This window comes from Melozone crissalis, unplaced genomic scaffold (genome assembly GCF_028551555.1).
Source record: "Melozone crissalis strain CALT ecotype California unplaced genomic scaffold, PUWL_Pcris_2 ptg000054l_1, whole genome shotgun sequence".
NCBI classification, from domain to species: domain Eukaryota; kingdom Metazoa; phylum Chordata; class Aves; order Passeriformes; family Passerellidae; genus Melozone; species Melozone crissalis.
In genome coordinates this window covers 672,262-689,845 of record NW_026535832.1, presented here as the reverse complement: position 1 = coordinate 689,845, position 17,584 = coordinate 672,262, and the positions used below count along the sequence as shown (strand labels likewise).

The following is a 17,584-nucleotide window of genomic DNA, read 5'->3' as shown; positions in this document are numbered from 1 at the left end:
AGCGGGGGAGGTTCGGCCGCCCAGTGAGCGGGGCTCGGTGCGGCGGGAGAAGCGGGGAGAGCGGCGGGACGGCCCCCTGAGGGACTACATCTCCCAGGGGCGCTTGCAGTGGCGCGGCCCCCGGCGCGGCGCGCCCGGCGCGGGGCATGCTGGGGACGGGGGCTCCAAAATGGACAACCACAGGGATGCGCCAGGTACGGCCCGGCCCGGGCGGCTCCCGCCGCTCCCGCTCTGCCCCCAGCCCTCCCGGGGCTCTGCCCCGCTCCTCCCGCCTCGCTGCCATCCCCCGGCTCGGCCGCACCGCCCCCGGGCCTCCGGGAGTCGGGGGTGGGGGTGTGCGCCCGGGGCGGGGGTGTGCCGGCACAGTCGGGGGCTGGGGGAAGCCCCCCCGTTAAATTCGCTCCTTTTTCCCGCAGCGTACCCTAGCCGGGAGTTCGGGATGGATCCCCGCGTCCGTTCCCGGCTCGTTTTCCCCTAGGGAAGCCGGACTGCTGGTTCGGGATGGCTCCTCTGTTAATTTCACCCCCGTTTTCCCACAGGAAAACCGAGCCTCGGGTCCGGGGTGGTCTCCCCGTTATTTTTCCTCCTCTTTTCCATCAGGGAAACAGAGCCGGTAGTTCGGGGGAGGATTCACTGATGATTTTTCCTCTCCTTTTCCCACTGGAAACCCAACCGTTCATTCCCTCTCTTTTCCCGTAGGAAAGCTGAGCTGGTGGTTTGTGGAGACTCCACTGTTGATTTTTTCTTCTTTTCTTTTCTATTGGGAAGCTGAGTTTGGGATGAATCCACAGTTTATTCCTTCCCTTTTCCCACAGGGAGAGCAAGCCTTGTTTCGGGACCCCTCTTTTCCGTAGGAAATACGAGCCTTGATTCGCGATGGTTTCCCCATTAATTTCCCCCCTTTTTCCCACAGGGAATGCGGCCCTCGGTTCAGGATGGCTCCTGTTAAATCCCCACCTTTTTCCTTCAGGGAATCGGTCTCTGATTCCAGAAAATTCCCGAGTTAATTCCTACCTTTTCCCTCAGGGAATGTGCCCCTCATTCCAGGCAATTCCCGAGTTAATTCCCACCTCTTCCTCAGAGGGAATGGCCCTTGATTCCTGGACAATTCCCGCCTGTTCCCTCAGGAATGCGCCCCTCTTTCCACACAATTCCTGAGTTAATTCCCGCCCTTTTCCCTCAGGGAATGCGCCCCTGATTCCATGCAATTCCCGAGTTAATTCCCGCCCTTTTCCCTCAGGGAATGCACCCCCTCATTCCGGACAGTTCCCATGCTAATTCCCGCCCTTTTACCTCAGGGAAGGCGAGCCGGTGGTTCGGCGTGTCGCAGTCCAAGTCGGCCAAGACGAGCGTGAACATCCTGCAGCAGGAGGAGCTGATCGCCCAGAAGAAACGGGAGATCGAGCGCGGCTGGAGCAGCAGGCGCGGCAGAACTCCCTCAGCATCTCGCAGCTCCCGCTGCTCGGAGAGTACGTGCGGATCCGTCCCGGGAATCATGGAGTGGTGGGAGGGGAGCTGAAGGGGGAAAATCACAAGTTTTGGTGGGGCAAGGGGGGGAAAATCCCAGTTTTGATGGAGCAAAGAAGGATAATCCCAAGAAGGACAAAACCCAATGTTTTGGTGGATAGGGAGCAAAAATCCCAATTTTGGTGGAGCAGAGGGGAGGAAAACCCCAATTTTAATGGAGGAAGAAGGCGATTTGGGGTTCTTCTGGGAATTTGGTGGTAGGTGAGGAGAATGACCAGTTCCAGGAGTTTTTTCCTGTCCCCAGTCCCACATGGGAAGGGCAGGGAAGCTCCCAGATTCCAGCTCCTGTTTTCCTGTTCAGTGACGATGGCTCTGAGAGCGAGGCGATGGCTCTGAGAGCGAGGCCTCCGTGTCCAACAAGTTTGTGAACGATGGGAGCTTCCTGCAGCAATTCCTGAAGCTCCAGAGGGAAAAATCCAATGCTGGTAGGTCCTTCCTTTCCTAGTCCAAACTTGGAATTCCCAGGAGTTCTGTTCCCTTCGTTCTCCCCTCAGAAACTGCCCCAAATCCCCCCAATAATTCTGGGAATGCCCAAGCTCCCAACGTGGGGAAGAAGCAGCCGGGGCAGGCCTGCAGCCTTTCCCACCCCAAACCCAATAACAATTTCCCTTTGTTTTCCCCACAGAAAGTGCCCCCAACGCCCCGAACACCCCTGGGAGTGCCCCGGCCCCACAGCCCGGGAAGAAGCCCCCGGGGCTGCTGGGGAAGCGGCCGGGGCAGGCGCTGAGCCGCATGCTGCAGGCCCGCAGCCTCGCCCAGCCCAGGGCCGGCCCCGTGCTCAGCCGCCTCAGCGTCTTCCAGGGCCCCGACGAGGACGACGAGGAGGATTACGAGCAGTGGCTGGAGATCAAAGGTCAGTGGCAGCTCCTGCTTGGGGCTGGAGATGGGATTGAGTGCCCATCCCGGGATGGGGTGCGGTGGGGGCAGGATTCCCTCAGGCCCAGGGGGGAATGGGCTGGGGTTCAGATATGGGATAGGGGTGCAGTGGGGGCAGGATTCCCTCAGGCCCAGGGGGGAATGGGCTGGGATTTGGGGCAAGGGATGGAGGAACAGGAGCCAGGGAAGGGATTTGGGATTTGGGATGGAATCTCAAGACCCAGGGAATGGATTTGGTGTGGGAATTCCAGGACACAGGGAATTGATTTAAACTGAGAAAGGGGATTTTGGGAAGGAATTCCTGGCTGGAATGGGCTGGAATTCCCAGAGAGGCTGTGGCTGCCCCTGGATACCTGGGAGTGGTCATGGAAAGGTTGGAGAAGAGAAATTCCCTGGAGACCTTAGAGCCTAAAAGAGCTCCAGGAGAGCTACAGAGAATTTGGGATAAGGGCTGGAATTCCAGGACCCAGGGAATGGCCTCAAACTGAGGGAGGGTGGGTTTAGGTGGGATTTTGGGAAGGAATTCCTAGCTGGAATGGGCTGGAATTCCCAGAAAAGCTGTGAAAGTGTCCAAGGCACTCTTAGGATAACATAAAAAGCGGGAATGGGACGAGCTTTAACCGTCCTCACCCCAAAGTTTAGATTCTCCCTGTAGGATCCCCCGGGGCAGCTCAGGAAATGAGGAATTTTGCTGTGAACGCCTCTCTACAACTGCGTGCCCCGTTTCATCCTTTCTCTCCCCATCTTGCCGTGTGTCTGCGCCGTGGCTCCCGGCAGTAATTCCCTGTTTCCCGTTGTGGGGGCAGTTGAACCCCAAGTACTGACAGCCTCCTTAAAGTTTTGCCCCCAGAGGACGCGGAGACGCGGCAGGTGGTGGAAAAGCTGGCCAGGTTCGTGGCTGAGGGCGGCCCCGAGCTCGAGAAGGTCGCCATGGAGGACTACAAGGACAACCCTGCTTTCTCGTGAGTCTGGGGAGGGTTTATCCTTGGGGAATGCTGAATTTGGGGGGAAAAGGACAGGAAAGGGGGCTACAAGGACAACCCTGCTCTCCGGTGAGTCTGGGGAGGGTTCTGTCCTCAGGAAATGCTGAATGTGGGGGGGAAAGGACAGGAAAGGGGATTACAAGGACAATCTTGCTTTCTCGTGAGTCTGGGATGGGGTTTGTCCTCAGGAAATGCTGGATTTGGGGGGAAAGGGGGCTACAAGGACAGCCCTGCTTTCTCGTGAGTCTGGGAAGGGTTTATTCCCTGGGAATGGTGCATCTGGGGAGAAAAGGCAGGAAAGGGTGCTGGGGATGGTTCCCTGGGAGAGGGAGAAGTTTGGGTTTGGTGATCTTCCTTGAGGGGGAGAATTTGGGATTTGAGAGGAGAAAATGTTTGGATTTGATGGGTGGAAGAGTTTTCCAATCCCAGCACTGGTGGGCAGAGGATTCCTTCTTAACTTCCTTTCAATCAATAAAAATTTGGATGGAAATCCTTGGATTAAAACTCCAGAATCTAATTCCATGGTTTACGTTCATTCTGAGTAATTCCTCCATTTTTCCACGTGGGAGCTGCAGCTGTTTCTATCCCAGAATATCAATATTTGGATAATAATTACTCCTTTTTTTTCCCTTTTTCCCAGGTTTTTGCATGATAAGAACAGCAGAGAATTCCTTTACTACAGGAAGAAAGTGGCAGAAATTAGGAAAGAAAATCAAAATTCCCAGGCAGCCTCTTCCCAAAAAGGTAATTCCCACTAAAATCTGGGGAATGGCAACAGCACGAGGGAAATTTGGGATTGATTTGGGACTGGCGTGGAAATTTGGCTGCCTGGAAAGAAAATTCCCAGCTGGAAGGAGAATCAAATCCTTGTGCCAAAAATGTGGATTCCCAAAATATTGCTGGGATTTTGAATGGGATTTTCTTTGCTGTTGTCAGAAATATTCCAAAATAATTCTCCAACACTGAAAATTTAGGAAAAGGGGATTTTTTTCCCCTCTTTTTTTTTTTTGTTGGATTTTATTGGAGTATCCACCCCTTTCCAGGTGAGATTTGGGATTTTCCATAGGGAGTTTCTCCTGAAACAGCCTCCAGGGGGTGCAATGAGAGGGGGGTTAAGTGGATTTATAGGGAATTTGGAATTTTCCAAAGGATTCCCTTTTGTTCCTGGGTAATTCAGGGACAAAACCTTGAAATATGGATAATCCTGGGTGGTGTAATTCTATGGAGAAATGCCTGGCACAAGGGAAAAATACAAAATTTTTAATTAGGGATAATTCCAGGTGCTGTAATCCTATGGAAAAGTGCCTCACAGAGGGAAAAATTACAAAGCCTTTAATTAGGCTTAATTCTAAGGGGTTTAATCCTACAGAAAAGTACCTGGCACAGGGAAAATTTGGGATTTGGGAGCCCGAAGCTGCCTTACCTCTCATCTCTCCCATCCCTGCTCCCCAAAGCCAGGCCTAAGCTGGAGTTTTTGTGCTTTCATTGTACCAATTTTCCCACTTCAAACCTGGCTTTTGACATAACTGTGCTCTTGGGATCCCGAGATTCTGTCCCTGCTCCCAAACTTGGGTTTAAACTGAAGTTTTTGTGCCACTTTGTTCCAATTCTCCCCCTTTAAACCCGGCTTTAGGCCTCACCGGGATCCTTAGTCCCCGCCCCTGCACCCAAACTCAGATTTAAACTGATGTTTTGCACTTTTTAACTGTTGCTTTGTACCGATTCTCCCCCTTTGAACCCGACTCTAGGCCTCTCTGGGGTGCTTAGGCCGGGTTAGGCTGGGCTGGGGTGAGCTGGGCCCAGGACTAATCCCTGCCTAAAGTTTCCCCCCCAGCCGACCAGGAGACGCGCAACTCGGCCGAGAAGCTGGCGCAGTTCGTGGCTGCAGGGGGGCCCGAGGTGGAGGCCATTGCCCTGCAGAACAACAGGGAGAACCCTGCCTTCAGGTACAGGGAATTCCTGATTTTGGGGCTTGTTTTCCAGGGAATTCCCAGGGAGTTCTCAGGGAAACTCCTGGGAATTCTTAGGTTGAAATTTCAGAGCAGCGGGACTTGAGGTGCTCAGGTTTGGGAGGCTGAGGTGGGAACTTTGCCCTGCACAACGACAGGGAGAACCCCGCCTTCAGATGTGGAGATATGGAAATTCCTGATTTTGGGGGCTTTTTCCCAGGGAATTCCAAGGGAAAGTCCCGGGAATCCTGAGTTTTGGAGGACATTGGGGTTTTAGAGAAGTGGGACTTGAGGTGCTCAAGTTTGCGGGGCTGAGGTGGGAACTTTGCCCTGCACAACAGCAGGGACATCCCTGCCTTCAGATACGGAAATTCCTGGGTTTTGGGGGCTGTTTTCCAGGGAATTCCAAGGGAAAGTCCTGGGAATTTTTAGGTTGGGGTTTTGGAGCAGTGAGAATTGAGGTGCTCAGGTTTGGTGTGCAGAGGAATCAGCACATTCCTGATTTTTGGGGCTGTTTCTCCTTTATGGGATTGTGTTCCCTGATGCCAGTGGAAGCTGCACTGGCTGCAGGAATGCACGGGATGGTGCTGGAGAGCTGGGAATGCTCTAGGCATTGCAGGAGGGAAAAATCCAGTGCTGGATCCCAGCCCTGAAGAGCTGGGAATGCTCTGGGCATTGCAGGAAGGAAAATTCCTGAGGAAACTCTGCTGGATCCCAGCCTAGGAGAGCTGGGAATGTTCTGGGCACTCCAGGCAGGAAAATTCCACTGCTGGATCCCAGCCCTGGAGAGCTGGGAATGATCTAGGAATGTTCTGGGCATTCCAGGCAGGAAATCCACGGCTGGATTGCAGCTCTGAGTGTGGCTGGAGAGCAGGGAATGCCCGGGGAATGCTGTGTGATCATTCCAGGCAGGAATTTTACGGCTGGATCCGTGCTCTGAGTGGAGCTGCAGGGCCGGGAATGCTGTTGTGGGAATGTTCTGGGCATGCCCCGGAATGTTCTGTGATCGTTCCAGCAGGAATTCCCAGCTGGTGCCGTTGTTGTTTGCAGGTTCCTGTACGAGCCCCACAGCAAAGGGCACCGCTACTACCGCCAGAAGCTGGAGGAGTTCCGCAGGGCCCGGGCTGCCCCCGGGGGCTCCCCCTTTCCCGGGAATCCCCCTTTTCCCGGGAATCCTCCTTTTCCCGGGAATTCCCAGGAATCCGGCCTCAAACGGAAAAGCAGTCCCGAGGCCTCTCCCTCCCCCGTGTGCTTCCCCCCTCTCCCCGTTCCCTCCCCTCTCCCTCTCCCCGTTCCCATCCCGCCGCCTCTGGCTCTCCCCGTTCCCTCTCCCATTGTTCCCTCTGCTCTGCCCATTCCTTCGGCCTCTCCTGCCCCCTCCTCATCCTCCACCTCCCCTCCGGATCAGCTGGCCCCAAATCCAGCCCCGATCCCAAATTCTGCCCCAGTCCCGAATCCAGCCATGGCCCCAAACCCAGCTGCAATCCCAAATCTTGCCACGACCCCAAATCCACCCGTGGCCCCAAATCCTGCTCCAGGCAGCACCAAAAAGAAGAGGAAGAGCCGGTGGGGGCCGGAGGAGGAGAAGGTGGAATTGCCCCTGCCCCAGCTGGTGCAGCAGCTGGATTCTCCCTCTCCCCTCTCAGGTGAGTGGGGTTGGGTTTTCCTGGGAATTTCCTGGCTCCAGAGTAGTTTTTTATTTCCTGAGATGGACATGGATCAAGTTTTCTGCTGTCAATCCCATTTTTTCCCTGCGGTTTTATTTTCCCTTTTGCTCTGTGGCAATTACAAACAGAATTCCTTTTTTCTTTCTTTTCTTTTCCCACCCTTTTATTCCCTTTCATTCCCCCTCTGAGGTTTTTCCAACCTCCCAGGTTTTTCCAGAGGTTTTTCCCTGTTTTTTCCCTGCAGTTCAGGACCTGAAGGGTCTGGGGTACGAGAAGGGCAAACCCGTGGGACTGGTGGGAGTCACGGAGCTCTCGGAGGCCCAGAAGAAGCAGCTGAAGGAGCAGCAGGAGGTGAATCCCAAAAATCCCCCCCGAGTCCCCTCCCATGGGAATAACAAAGGTTTTCCATCGTGGAATCCCTGGGAGCAGCGTGGGACTGGAATCAGCAGGAATAGCAAAGGGTTTGGGATTGACGGCTTTTCCAGCCCTAAAATCCCAAATCCCAAAGGAGCTTTTCTGGGGCTGAATCCCATTTTTCCTGGGACAAATCCCATTTTTCCATGATTCCCAGATGCAGCAGATGTGCCGCTTGATCACGAAGCACAGGCACAGCTCTCCTGCCTTTCGGGGCTGGGATTTGGGATTCTGTAGGGTTTGGAGCCATTTTTTGTGGAACGGGCTGTTCTCCACTGGGATTCCCGGCCCAAACCCCGTTTTTCCCAGGACAAACCCGGTTTTCTGTGGTTCCCAGATGCAGCAGATGTACGACATGATCATGAAGCACAAGCGGGCGATGCAGGAGATGCAGCTGCTGTGGGAGCGGGCGCTGCAGCAGCACCAGCACGGCTACGACAGCGACGAGGAGGTGGACAGCGAGCTGGGCACGTGGGAGCACCGCCTGCGCCGCATGGAGATGGACAAGACCCGGGGTGGGTGGGAATTCCAGAGGGAATTCCATCCCTGGGGAGCACTGGAGTGGGTGGGATTGGGAATTCCATCCCTGTCCTCATGGATTGGGAGCTGCAGGGACAGTCCCTCCTGGGAAGCTCCACAAGTCCCAAGGGATGCTCCGCGGTTTTCCAGAGATTTCGCTGTGCATTCCTGGGAGGTTTTGTGCTCCAGAATCATCCTGGAATCCAAATGTCCCTGAAATCCCAAGGGATTCTCCATGAGAGTTGTTCTCTCCATGGTTTTCCAGAGTGGGGTTCTTGTTGGGAGGTTTTGTGCTCCAGGATTCCCCTGAAATCCCTGGGATGCTGCACAAATTCCAAGGGATTCCCCATGGATTCTCAGCCTGGGGGTGTCCCGCATCCCCGGGATGCTCCAGGAGTCCCAAGGGATTTTCCACAAGCTCGGTGTTGTCCTGCTTTTGCAGAGTGGGCGGAGCAGCTGACCCAGATGGGCCGAGGGAAACATTTCATCGGGGATTTCCTCCCGCCCGACGAGCTGGAAAAGTTCATGGAGACCTTCAAGGCACTCAAGGTGAGGATTCCTGGGATTCCGGGAATGCTCCAGACCCGTCCCACAGCTGGGAATTCCTCCAGCTCTCCTTGCTCCAGCCATTCCTGCAGGGAAAACAGGGATCAGATTCCCACTGTTAGCACGGAATTGGGGCAGTATTTGGGGTGGAATTCCCAAAGGATCCGTGGCTGCTCCATCCCTGGAAGTGTCCAAGGAATGTTGGGAGCATCCTGGGATCGTGGGAAGTGTCCCTGCCCACAGAACTGGATGGGCTTTAAGGTCCCTTTCCACTCTGGAATTCCACAATTTGGGATTTTTTCTGGAATTCCAGACAAACCTCCCACTCGGTTCCTCTTTGGGATCAGTGGGTACCAAGCTGGGAAAAAAATGGGAATTTTGGGAATGGTGCAACTCCAGCACCTTCCAGTCCTTCCCAAGCCCTGGAATTCCTGGGAGCTGCCTCATCCCTGTTTTCCAGCACGGGGCCTGACATTCCCTGGGATTCAGCCTTGGGAAAGAACCGGATCTGAGGCTGGATCCAGGGAACAACCTGGAATTCCGGAGCTGTTGTTGGAATCCTGGGATATCCTGGAAGTTCTTTCCCAAAATCACAGTTTGGAGGGGGGTAGAACTGCTTTTCCCATGATCCATGGATTAAGAAATCCCCATTTTTCCTGCTTTTTCCTCTGCAGGAGGGCCGGGAGCCGGATTATTCTGAGTACAAGGAATTCAAGCTGACGGTGGAAAACATCGGATACCAAATGCTGATGAAAATGGGATGGAAGGAAGGAGAGGGACTGGGATCCGATGGGCAGGGAATTAAGAACCCTGTCAGCAAGTGAGTGTCCCTATGGATTATTCCTTCCTTTTTTTCTGGGAATTCCTGCTGGAATCACAGCCCAGCTGGGATTTCTCACCTGAGCATGGAAAACTCAGCCTGGGAAAAAATTCCTGATTTTTTTTTCTGGGGAGGATTTTCTCCTGGATTTGTGGCTGTAGCTGGAATTGGCTGAGCCCCCAAATCCTGAATTTCCGACCCAAATTTCCACAGGGAAGTACAGCTCTAAGAATTCCTGTCTGCACCTCCCCTCTCCCAGGATTTAATCCTTAAAATCAGAAATTCCTGGGAATATTTGCTCTCCTTGGAGTCATAAAATCATGAAAATATTTTAAAAAACTGTGGGAAGCACATCCAGTGGAGGATATTCCAGCCAGGATCAGAACTTTGTGTCACCCTACGAGTCTTAGTTTCATTCCATGCCCAGAAATGTTGGGATTTGATCCCACTTTGGGTATTCCAAAGGTTTTCTTCGGGTGGATCAGCTTCTGTCCAAATTCACAGGGATTTGGGATAGGAAACCAATCCCTGCTCCCATCCAGCACCAAACCCTGGGAATTTGGGAAATCAAACCAATCCCTGCTTCCATCCAGCACCAAACCCCAGGGATTTGGGATAGGAACCCAATCCCTGCTTCCATCCAAACCCTGGGAATTTGGGATAGGAAACCAATCCCTGCTCCCATCCAGCGCCAGGCCCTGGGGATCGGGGAGCAGATCCAGGAGGGTCCCGGGGCACAGTTCCCATGGGAATTCCCAGGGACAGAGGGGTGTGTGAGCCGCGCCGTTCCCGGTGTTCCGCAGGGGCACCACGACCATGGACGGGGCCGGGTTCGGGATCGAGCGCCCGGCGGAGCTGACCAAGGAGGACGACGAGTACGAGGCCTTCCGCAAGCGCATGATGCTGGCGTACCGCTTCCGGCCCAACCCATTGGTATGGGATAACAACGGGATAACGGGAATGGGATAACGGGAATGGGAATGGGATCAATGAGTGAGTGCGAGGCCTTCCGCAAGCGCATGATGCTGGCGTACCGCTTCCGGCCCAACCCATTGGTATGGGATAACAACGGGATAACGGGAATGGGATAACGGGAATGGGAATGGGATCAATGAGTGAGTGCGAGGCCTTCCGCAAGCGCATGATGCTGGCGTACCGCTTCCGGCCCAACCCATTGGTATGGGATAACAACGGGATAACGGGAATGGGATAACGGGAATGGGAATGGGATCAATGAGTGAGTGCGAGGCCTTCCGCAAGCGCATGATGCTGGCGTACCGCTTCCGGCCCAATCCCCTGGTACGGGATAACAACGGGATAACGGGAATGGGATAACGGGAATGGGATTGGGATAATGGGAATGGGATCAATGAGTGAGTGCAAGGCCTTCCGCAAGCGCATGATGCTGGTGTATCGCTTCCAACCTAATCCATTGGTATGGGATTCGGATAATGGGATAACAACGGGATAATGGGATCGGGATCATGGTTTTGGGATATCGGGAATGCAGTGGTGGGATTGGCGATGGGATGGGGTTAGTGAGTGCGAGGCTTCCACAAGCGCACGATGCTGGCACACCGCTTCCAGCCCAGCCCGTTGGTGCGGGATTTAATTGGGATCGTGGGAATTGGGATGGGATGGGATGGGATGGGATGGGATGGGACGGGACAGAGCGGAGCCAGTGAGGAGGGAGAGTGCCAGGAACGGGGCAGGGACGGACCCATGGGAACGGGAGTGACCCAAACCCGGGCAGGCACAGGGACAGATCCCTGGAATCCCTGGTGTAGCTCTGGGAATGTTGGCAGCTGGGAAATTCCTCTTGGATGGAATCCCTCTCCTCATCCTGCGCCAAATCGTCCTCCCTGTATTCCCTGGCTGCAGAATTCTCCTTCCCATTTTTTTCCATTCAAATCCCAGTTTTATTCCCAGCTTTATCCCAGTTAAACCCCTGCCAATGGAAGCTTCTCCACGAATCCCATTATTCCTTTGGAATTACCATTTTACAGGGGGCAAAACCAAGCTTGGAGTTTCCCTTTTCCTTTTCCAGCCAAGAGCTGCCTTTAATTTTGGGGAAAAGAAACTGGAAAATGTCCCATTCCAGTGGCTTTCCCAGAGAATCCAGGTGGTGATTTTTGGGATAAAATCCCCAATCCTGATGATTTTTCCATGGTTTGTTTTTTTCTCCCTACAGAACAACCCACGGCGACCTTACTACTGAGGAGGGCTTTTCCCAACAGATTTCCTGGGAATTCTTATCCCAAACTTCATTATCCATCTCTTTTCTCCTGATGTTATCTGGCTTTTTTTGGAATCACGTCTCCTCCTTCCCCCATGGAAAAGCTTTCCAGCTTTTTTTGGGGACACGGGGAGGGTTTGGAGCAGCCCCAAAAATCCCCCAGGGGACTCCAATTCCGAGGAGTTTGGGATTTTTGGGAATGGCTGCTCCGGGAGGGGGTGGGGATTTTATTCCTTGATTTTATCTTGGAATCCCAAATCCGAGAGATTTTGGGGAATTTGGGGAACCGGTGCCTCCAGTTTTGCCTCTGGATGGGCGGATCTGGCCTGGATCCGTTGGGAATTCCAGGATTTGATGGATCCAGGGGGGATTTATTCCCTTCCCAGCGATTTTGCCAACACCTCCTGTGCTTTGGGATGACAAAGACCTAAAATTCCAGCACCACACTTTGGAAAAATCCAGTTGGATTTTGTTGTCCTAAAAATGGGAAAAAACACCCTCTGGAAATACAAATTTTGTTCATGGAGTCTGTAAATAAAATCAAACTTGTTTGTTCCTTACGTTTAATCCTTGGAGTTTTTTGGGAAGAGAGGGGTTTTTTCTAGGGTGGGAGGCTGCCCTGGAGTTGGGTTTTCCAAGCTTTTTCAGGGAAAAAAGCTGGATTTTGTTCTTGGGATACTTGATGTGACTCTTTGCTAATTTTGTTAATTACGGAGTCAAGGGCTTTGCTTTTAATTAAAACCATTTCAGGGTGAGGAGGGGGTGGGGTTATCCAGGGAAAATCCAAAATCTGGGAGCCTGGAGCCCCAGGATCCCAGTCCCGATCCCATTCCTGATCTCAGTCCCGGATCCCAGTCCCAGATCAATCCCAGTCCCTCCCTGGATCCCAGCCCCAGATCCCATTCCCGATCCCAGTCCCAGATCCCACTCCTTCCTTATTCCCGGGACTCCTTCCCTCCCTGCCAGGGTCCCCCTGTCCCTCCGTGTCCCCCCGTCCGTCCGTCCGTCCGTCTGTCCCGCCGTGTCGCGGCGCCTCCGGGCGGCTCTGTGGCTTTAAGGGCGCTGCCCGGGCCGGTGCCGGGGCCGAAGTCCGCGGGCCCGGTGCTGCGGCGGGGCCGGGATGCAGCTCCCGGCGGGCCCGGCCGCCCTGGCCGCCCCCCTGCTCGCCCTCCCGGTGGCCTTCGGGCTCAGCGCCGTCAGCGCCCTGGAGTGAGTGGGGACCGGGGGGGACCCCGGGAGGGGGAGAGACCCCGGGATTGGGGAACGGGGACCGGGGGAGACCCCGGGATTGGGGAACGGGAATGGGAGAGACCCCGGGAATGGGGAACGGGAATGGGAGAGACCCCGGGATTGGGGACCGGGAATGGGAGAGACCCCGGGAATGGGGACCGGGGGGGACCCCGGGAATGGGGACCGGGGGGGACCCCGGGAGCGGGAGAGACCCCGGGAATGGGGAACGGGGACCGGGGGAGACCCCGGGATTGGGGAACGGGAATGGGAGAGACCTCGGCAATGGGGAGTGGGGAACAGGGAACGGGAATAGGGAAGGGTAAATGGAAAAGGGAACGGGGAATGAAAAAGGGGAATGGGGAATGGGGTCCTGCCCGGGGAAGGGGGGGGTGAGTCGCTCCTGGATCTGGGAATCCAGCCCGGGACAGGGGCTGGGTCTGTCCCGGATCAGAGGATCCAGTCGGGGTCAGGCACCTCGATCCAGGTGTTCCATGGGAAGGCGGCTGCAGGTGGGGTTTCCCTGCTGGTTTTCTATCCCCTCGGGAAGTTCAGACCCCGCAGCGCCTCTCCCGGCCTGGGGCCCAGATCCCGGGAACTCGGGTGATCCCTGCCCCTCCCGGAGTGTCCCCGCTGTCCCCGCTGTCGCTGACGTGTCCCCGCCGCTGTCACCGCTGTCACCGGGCGCCGCTTTCGCTTTGCCCGCCCGCAGTTCCCGATCCCGGCTCCCGGCCATCCCAGCGGCTCCGGGCTCACACAGCGGGGTTTGGGTCTCGTGTGAGGCTTTTCCGAACACACAGCCTGGAGAGGGACTGGGAGACACACTGGGGCTGCTCCGGCCCCATTCCTGTTCCTAATCCTTGCTGGGATCACACCCACATCCGCACCTTCTTTGGGATTTCATCCATTTCCAGTCCCTGCTGGGATGTCACACTCACCCTTCTTTGGGATTTCATCCATTTCCAGTCCCTGCTGGGATCACACCCACCCTTTGGGATTTTCCCATTCCCAATCCCTGCTGGGATCCCATCATCCCTTCTTTTAGGATCATCCCTTTCCTTTTGGGACTCGCCCTTGGGGTTTGCCCCCTTTTGGGATTTCCCTCTGGGGTCATTCCCAGATCCAGATTTCCCCCCTCAGAGGACGGGCACTGCCCTGCCCTGCTCTGGGCTGTGGGGTCTGATCCCGATCCCAAAGCTCGGCGGGATTGGAAGTGTTTGGGGGATTTGGGGCCGTGCCGGAGCTGCAGCGGCCCCGATCCCACAGCAGCCCCCCGGCGCTGGCCCTGGCCGCGGTTCTGCTGCTCCTCGGCCTCGTCTCCCTCCTCATCCTCACCGGCGGCGTCGGCCTCGTCCATGACCCCCTGTTCTGCGGTGAGACCCTGGGACGGGATTGGGGCTGGGGTCTGGGGGCTGGGGTTGTGGGACCCCGTGGAGCAGGGATTTGGGATCTGAGGGGGATCGGTGGGACGCACAGAGAGCAGGGATTTGGGATCTGGGATTTGGGGGGAGCTGTGGGACCCAGATGGAGCAGGGATTTAGGATCTCAGGGGAATCAGTGGGACTCAGAGCAGGGATTTGGGATCTGGGATTTGGGATCCGGGGGGAGCTGCAGGACCCACCAGGGAGCAGGAATGTGGGATTCGGGGTTTTGGGGGCCCTGCAGGAGCAGGAATGTGGGATTCGGGGTTTTGGGGACCCCGCACGGAGCGCCCCGCTCCCCGCAGTGCTCGTGGTGTTCTCCTTCATATCGGCCGTGGATCTGCTGATCGCGCTGGAGGAGGACGGGCTCATCTCGGGCTTCATGGAGCTCTACGTGCGGGAGGTGCCGCCCTGCCCCGCGCACCCCGCGCACCCCGCGCACCCCGCGCACCGCGGCTCCGGCACCCCCGGACCCCCGGTGTCCCCTCCCGGTGTCCCCAGCCCCGCTGTGACCCCCCGGTGTCCCCCCCGGTGTCCCGCAGGGCGATCCCCACCTGCGCACGGCTCACGGGCTCCTCACCTGCTACTGGGACGGCACCGTGCACTACGGGCTGTGCCTGGCCATGGCCGCGGCCGCGGGGCGCAGGTGGGCGGGGGGCTCGGGAGAACCCCGAAATTCCTGGGGAGGGGGCTCGGGAGAATCCCGAAATTCCTGAGGAGGGGTCTCGGGGGGCGAGAACCCCGAATTTCCTGAGGAGGGGGCTCGGGAAAATCCCGAATTTCCTGAGGAGGGGGCTCAGGGGGGGCGGGAAAATCCCGAATTTTGAGGAGGGGGCTCGGGGGTGATCCCAGGGCAAGCGGGGGTGGAAAATGCCGAATTGTGAGGAGGGGGCTCGGGGGTGATCCTGGGGGAAGGGAGGCATCGGAAAATCCCGAATTGTGAGGAGGGGGCTCGGGGGTGATCCTTGGGGAAAGGGGAGGGTGGAAAATGCCGAATTTTGAGGAGGGGGCTCGGGGGTGATCCCAGGGCAAAGGGGGGTGGAAAATGCCGAATTGTGAGGAGGGGGCTCCCGCTGTCCCCGCAGGAAGGGCTACCGCGGGCTGGGTCTCTTCTGGCTGGGCTCGCTGCTGATGAGCGCCGTGGTTTTCCTGCTGGGCAACCTGATCGGTACGGCCGTGGGGAGGGGGCTCGGGCCGGGCCCGACCCCCGGGAGGAGGAGGAGGAGGGGGAGGAAGGCTCCGAGCCCAGCCCGCGCTCTCTCCGCAGGGAAATACAGCCCCGAGCTGAGCCCGTCCTTCCTCCTCAACCTGCCCTACCTCCTCCTCCTCACCTGGGCCGGCCTCCGGCTGTTCCGGCAGCCCCGGGCGCCGCCGAGCCTCAGCCCCGAGCAGGTGAGGCCGGAGCCGGGGGGTCTGGGGGCTCCCAGGGCCGGAGCGGGGGGTGCGGACCCCAAAAACCCCGAAATTCCTCTGGCAGATCGCGGAGGAGCAGCGCAAACCGCTCTACCAGCGGCCCCAGGACCTGCTCCTCATCCTCATCCTCATCCTCGCCGCAGCCTTCACCTTCTTCAGGGGGATGGTGAGGGCTGGGGGGGCTCGGGGGGTCCTGGAGGGGCTCGGGGGGTCCTGAGGGGCTCGGGGGGTCCTGGGGGGTCTCAAGTGTCCTCGGGAGGGTTTTGGGTGTCCTGGAGGATCTCGGGGGTCCCAGGGACGGTTTTGGGGATCCCTGGGAGGGTTTTGGGGTCCCAGGGAGGGTTTTGGGGGTCCCTGGGAGGGTTTGGGGGTCTCGGGGAGGATTTTGGGGGTCCCAGGGAGGGTTTTGGGGGTCCCGGGGAGGGTTTTGGGGTCCCGGGGAGGGTTTGGAGGTCCCGGGGAGGATTTTGGGGATCCCGGGGAGGGTTTTGGGGTCCCGGGGAGGGTTTTGGGGATCCCGGGGAGGGTCCCCTGCCCTCGCTCCCCTGTGCCCCCCAGGTGGTGCTGGACTGCCCGGCCGATTCCTGCTTTGACTACACGTACCTGCACGAGCCCTACCTGCGCGACCCCGTGGGTTACCCCAAAGTGCAGGTGAGGGGGGGGGACAGCACGGGACCCCCTCCAGGTGCCACCGGAGCCACCCGGGGTGACAATTGGGTGTCCCCCAGATGCTGATCTACCTGTTCTACCTGCTGCCCTTCCTCATCCTCGCCGTCTACGGGCTGGCTGTGCCCGGCTGCTCCTGGCTGCCAGACTGGAGCCTGGTGTTCGCGGGAGCCGTGGCGCAGGTGGGCGGCCCAAAACCCCGGGATTTGGGGGGAAAATCCCAAAAAGGGTGGCCCCGAAATCTCGGGATTTAGGGGGAAAAATCCCAAAAAGGGTGGCCCCAAAATCTCGGGACTTGGGGGAAACATCCCAGCCAGGAAAACGGTAAAGGGTTGGGGCTCTGTTTTGGGGTGGTAAATCCCAGGTTTGGGTGGTAAATCCCGGGTTTGGGGGGCAGATCCCGGGTTTGGGGGGCAGAGCACAGCCGCAGCTGCAAGTGGAGCAGCTTGCTTGGCTGGCTGATAATTGCCTCGGCCTCGGTGGATTTGGACAGAACCCGGGATTAGTGGGACAGAAATAGGATGGAGAGAGACGCAGGGCTATAGATAGGATGGGCTGGAGCCAAAAACCCCCCCGAGTTTGGGGCTTTGCACCTTTTAGGGCCGGGGCTTTGCACCCTTTGTGACAGGGATTTGCACCTTTTGGGTCCAAGGGTCTGCGCCCTTTGGGGCCGGGATTTTTGCACATTTTGGGGCCGGAATTCTGTACCTTTTAGGGACGGGGTTGCACTCTTTGAGCCTGGGAGTTGCGCATTTTAGGGCCGGGGCTTTGCACCCTTTGGGGCGGGGGGCTCGCACCTTTCGGGGCCGCACCCCCGTCACCGGCCCGCCCCGCCGCGGTGTCCGCAGGCTCAGTTCGCCCACCTAGGCTCCTCGCTGCACTCCCGCACGCCGTTCCCCTACCAGACCCCCGAGGAGGTGCTCTGGAGTTTCCTGCTCTCCAACGCCCTGTACGCGCTGGGCCCGCAGCTGCTGGCGCTGCGCTGCCTGCGCGCCCCGGCCTTCTTCGTGCCCCCGGCCGGCCCGGGCCTGGCCCGCGCCAAAAAGTGCCAGTGACGGGTCCGGCTGGTGCCCGGGGCTGCTGGCACCACCCTGGGACTGCTGTCACACCCTGGGGCTGCTGTCACACCCTGGGGCTGCTGGCACCTCCCGGGTCCTGCTGTCCCCACCCGGGGGATCCCGCCCGCTGCCTCTCGCCCCGTTCTGAGCTGGGAGCGGAGATGTCCCCAGAGATGTCCCCAAGGTTGTCCCTAGCGGTGTCCCCAGAGATGTCCCCAGAGTGTCCCCAGAGATGTCCCCAGAAGTGTCCCCGGGAGTGTCC

At 57.5% G+C, this 17,584-nt stretch overlaps 2 protein-coding genes and 1 long non-coding RNA gene across 3 annotated transcripts; all 3 read left to right on the top strand.

The window, feature by feature from the left end:
* The first annotated feature begins 137 nt into the window (after positions 1-137).
* On the top strand, positions 138-10,270 carry SUGP1 (SURP and G-patch domain containing 1). The gene is given in 14 exon segments (XM_054286593.1): positions 138-194; positions 1,299-1,403; positions 1,406-1,473; positions 1,847-1,952; positions 2,153-2,380; positions 3,242-3,365; positions 4,027-4,130; positions 5,209-5,332; positions 6,386-6,981; positions 7,247-7,353; positions 7,754-7,931; positions 8,378-8,484; positions 9,156-9,301; positions 10,105-10,270. Coding segments are annotated over 14 exon segments (2,184 nt in total). The 5' UTR covers positions 138-169.
* Positions 10,271-10,418: 148 nt separating this feature from the next.
* LOC128943726 (uncharacterized) lies at positions 10,419-12,093 on the top strand. The gene is made up of 2 exons (XR_008483757.1): positions 10,419-10,478; positions 11,493-12,093. It is a non-coding gene; the product is annotated as an uncharacterized LOC128943726 (long non-coding RNA).
* A 564-nt stretch (positions 12,094-12,657) lies between these two features.
* Positions 12,658-17,319, top strand: TM6SF2 (transmembrane 6 superfamily member 2). Its single transcript, XM_054286644.1, has 10 exons — positions 12,658-12,746; positions 14,031-14,137; positions 14,491-14,588; positions 14,728-14,831; positions 15,271-15,353; positions 15,453-15,577; positions 15,663-15,764; positions 16,157-16,249; positions 16,327-16,446; positions 17,113-17,319. Exons 1-10 carry the CDS (start codon positions 12,658-12,660, stop codon positions 17,317-17,319), a joined length of 1,128 nt encoding a protein of 375 aa, XP_054142619.1.
* Positions 17,320-17,584: the final 265 nt, after the last annotated feature.

What these genes read in the sequence shown, in the direction of transcription:
- TM6SF2 (XM_054286644.1), top strand. Translation starts at nt 12,658, where the DNA reads ATGCAGCTCCCGGCGGGCCCGGCCGCCCTGGCCGCCCCCCTGCTCGCC. An exon ending in CCATGACCCCCTGTTCTGCG is followed by an intron (nt 14,138 to 14,490) that starts GTGAGACCCTGG and finishes CGCTCCCCGCAG; the next exon opens with TGCTCGTGGTGTTCTCCTTC. An exon ending in CCTGCTGGGCAACCTGATCG is followed by an intron (nt 15,354 to 15,452) that starts GTACGGCCGTGG and finishes CTCTCTCCGCAG; the next exon opens with GGAAATACAGCCCCGAGCTG.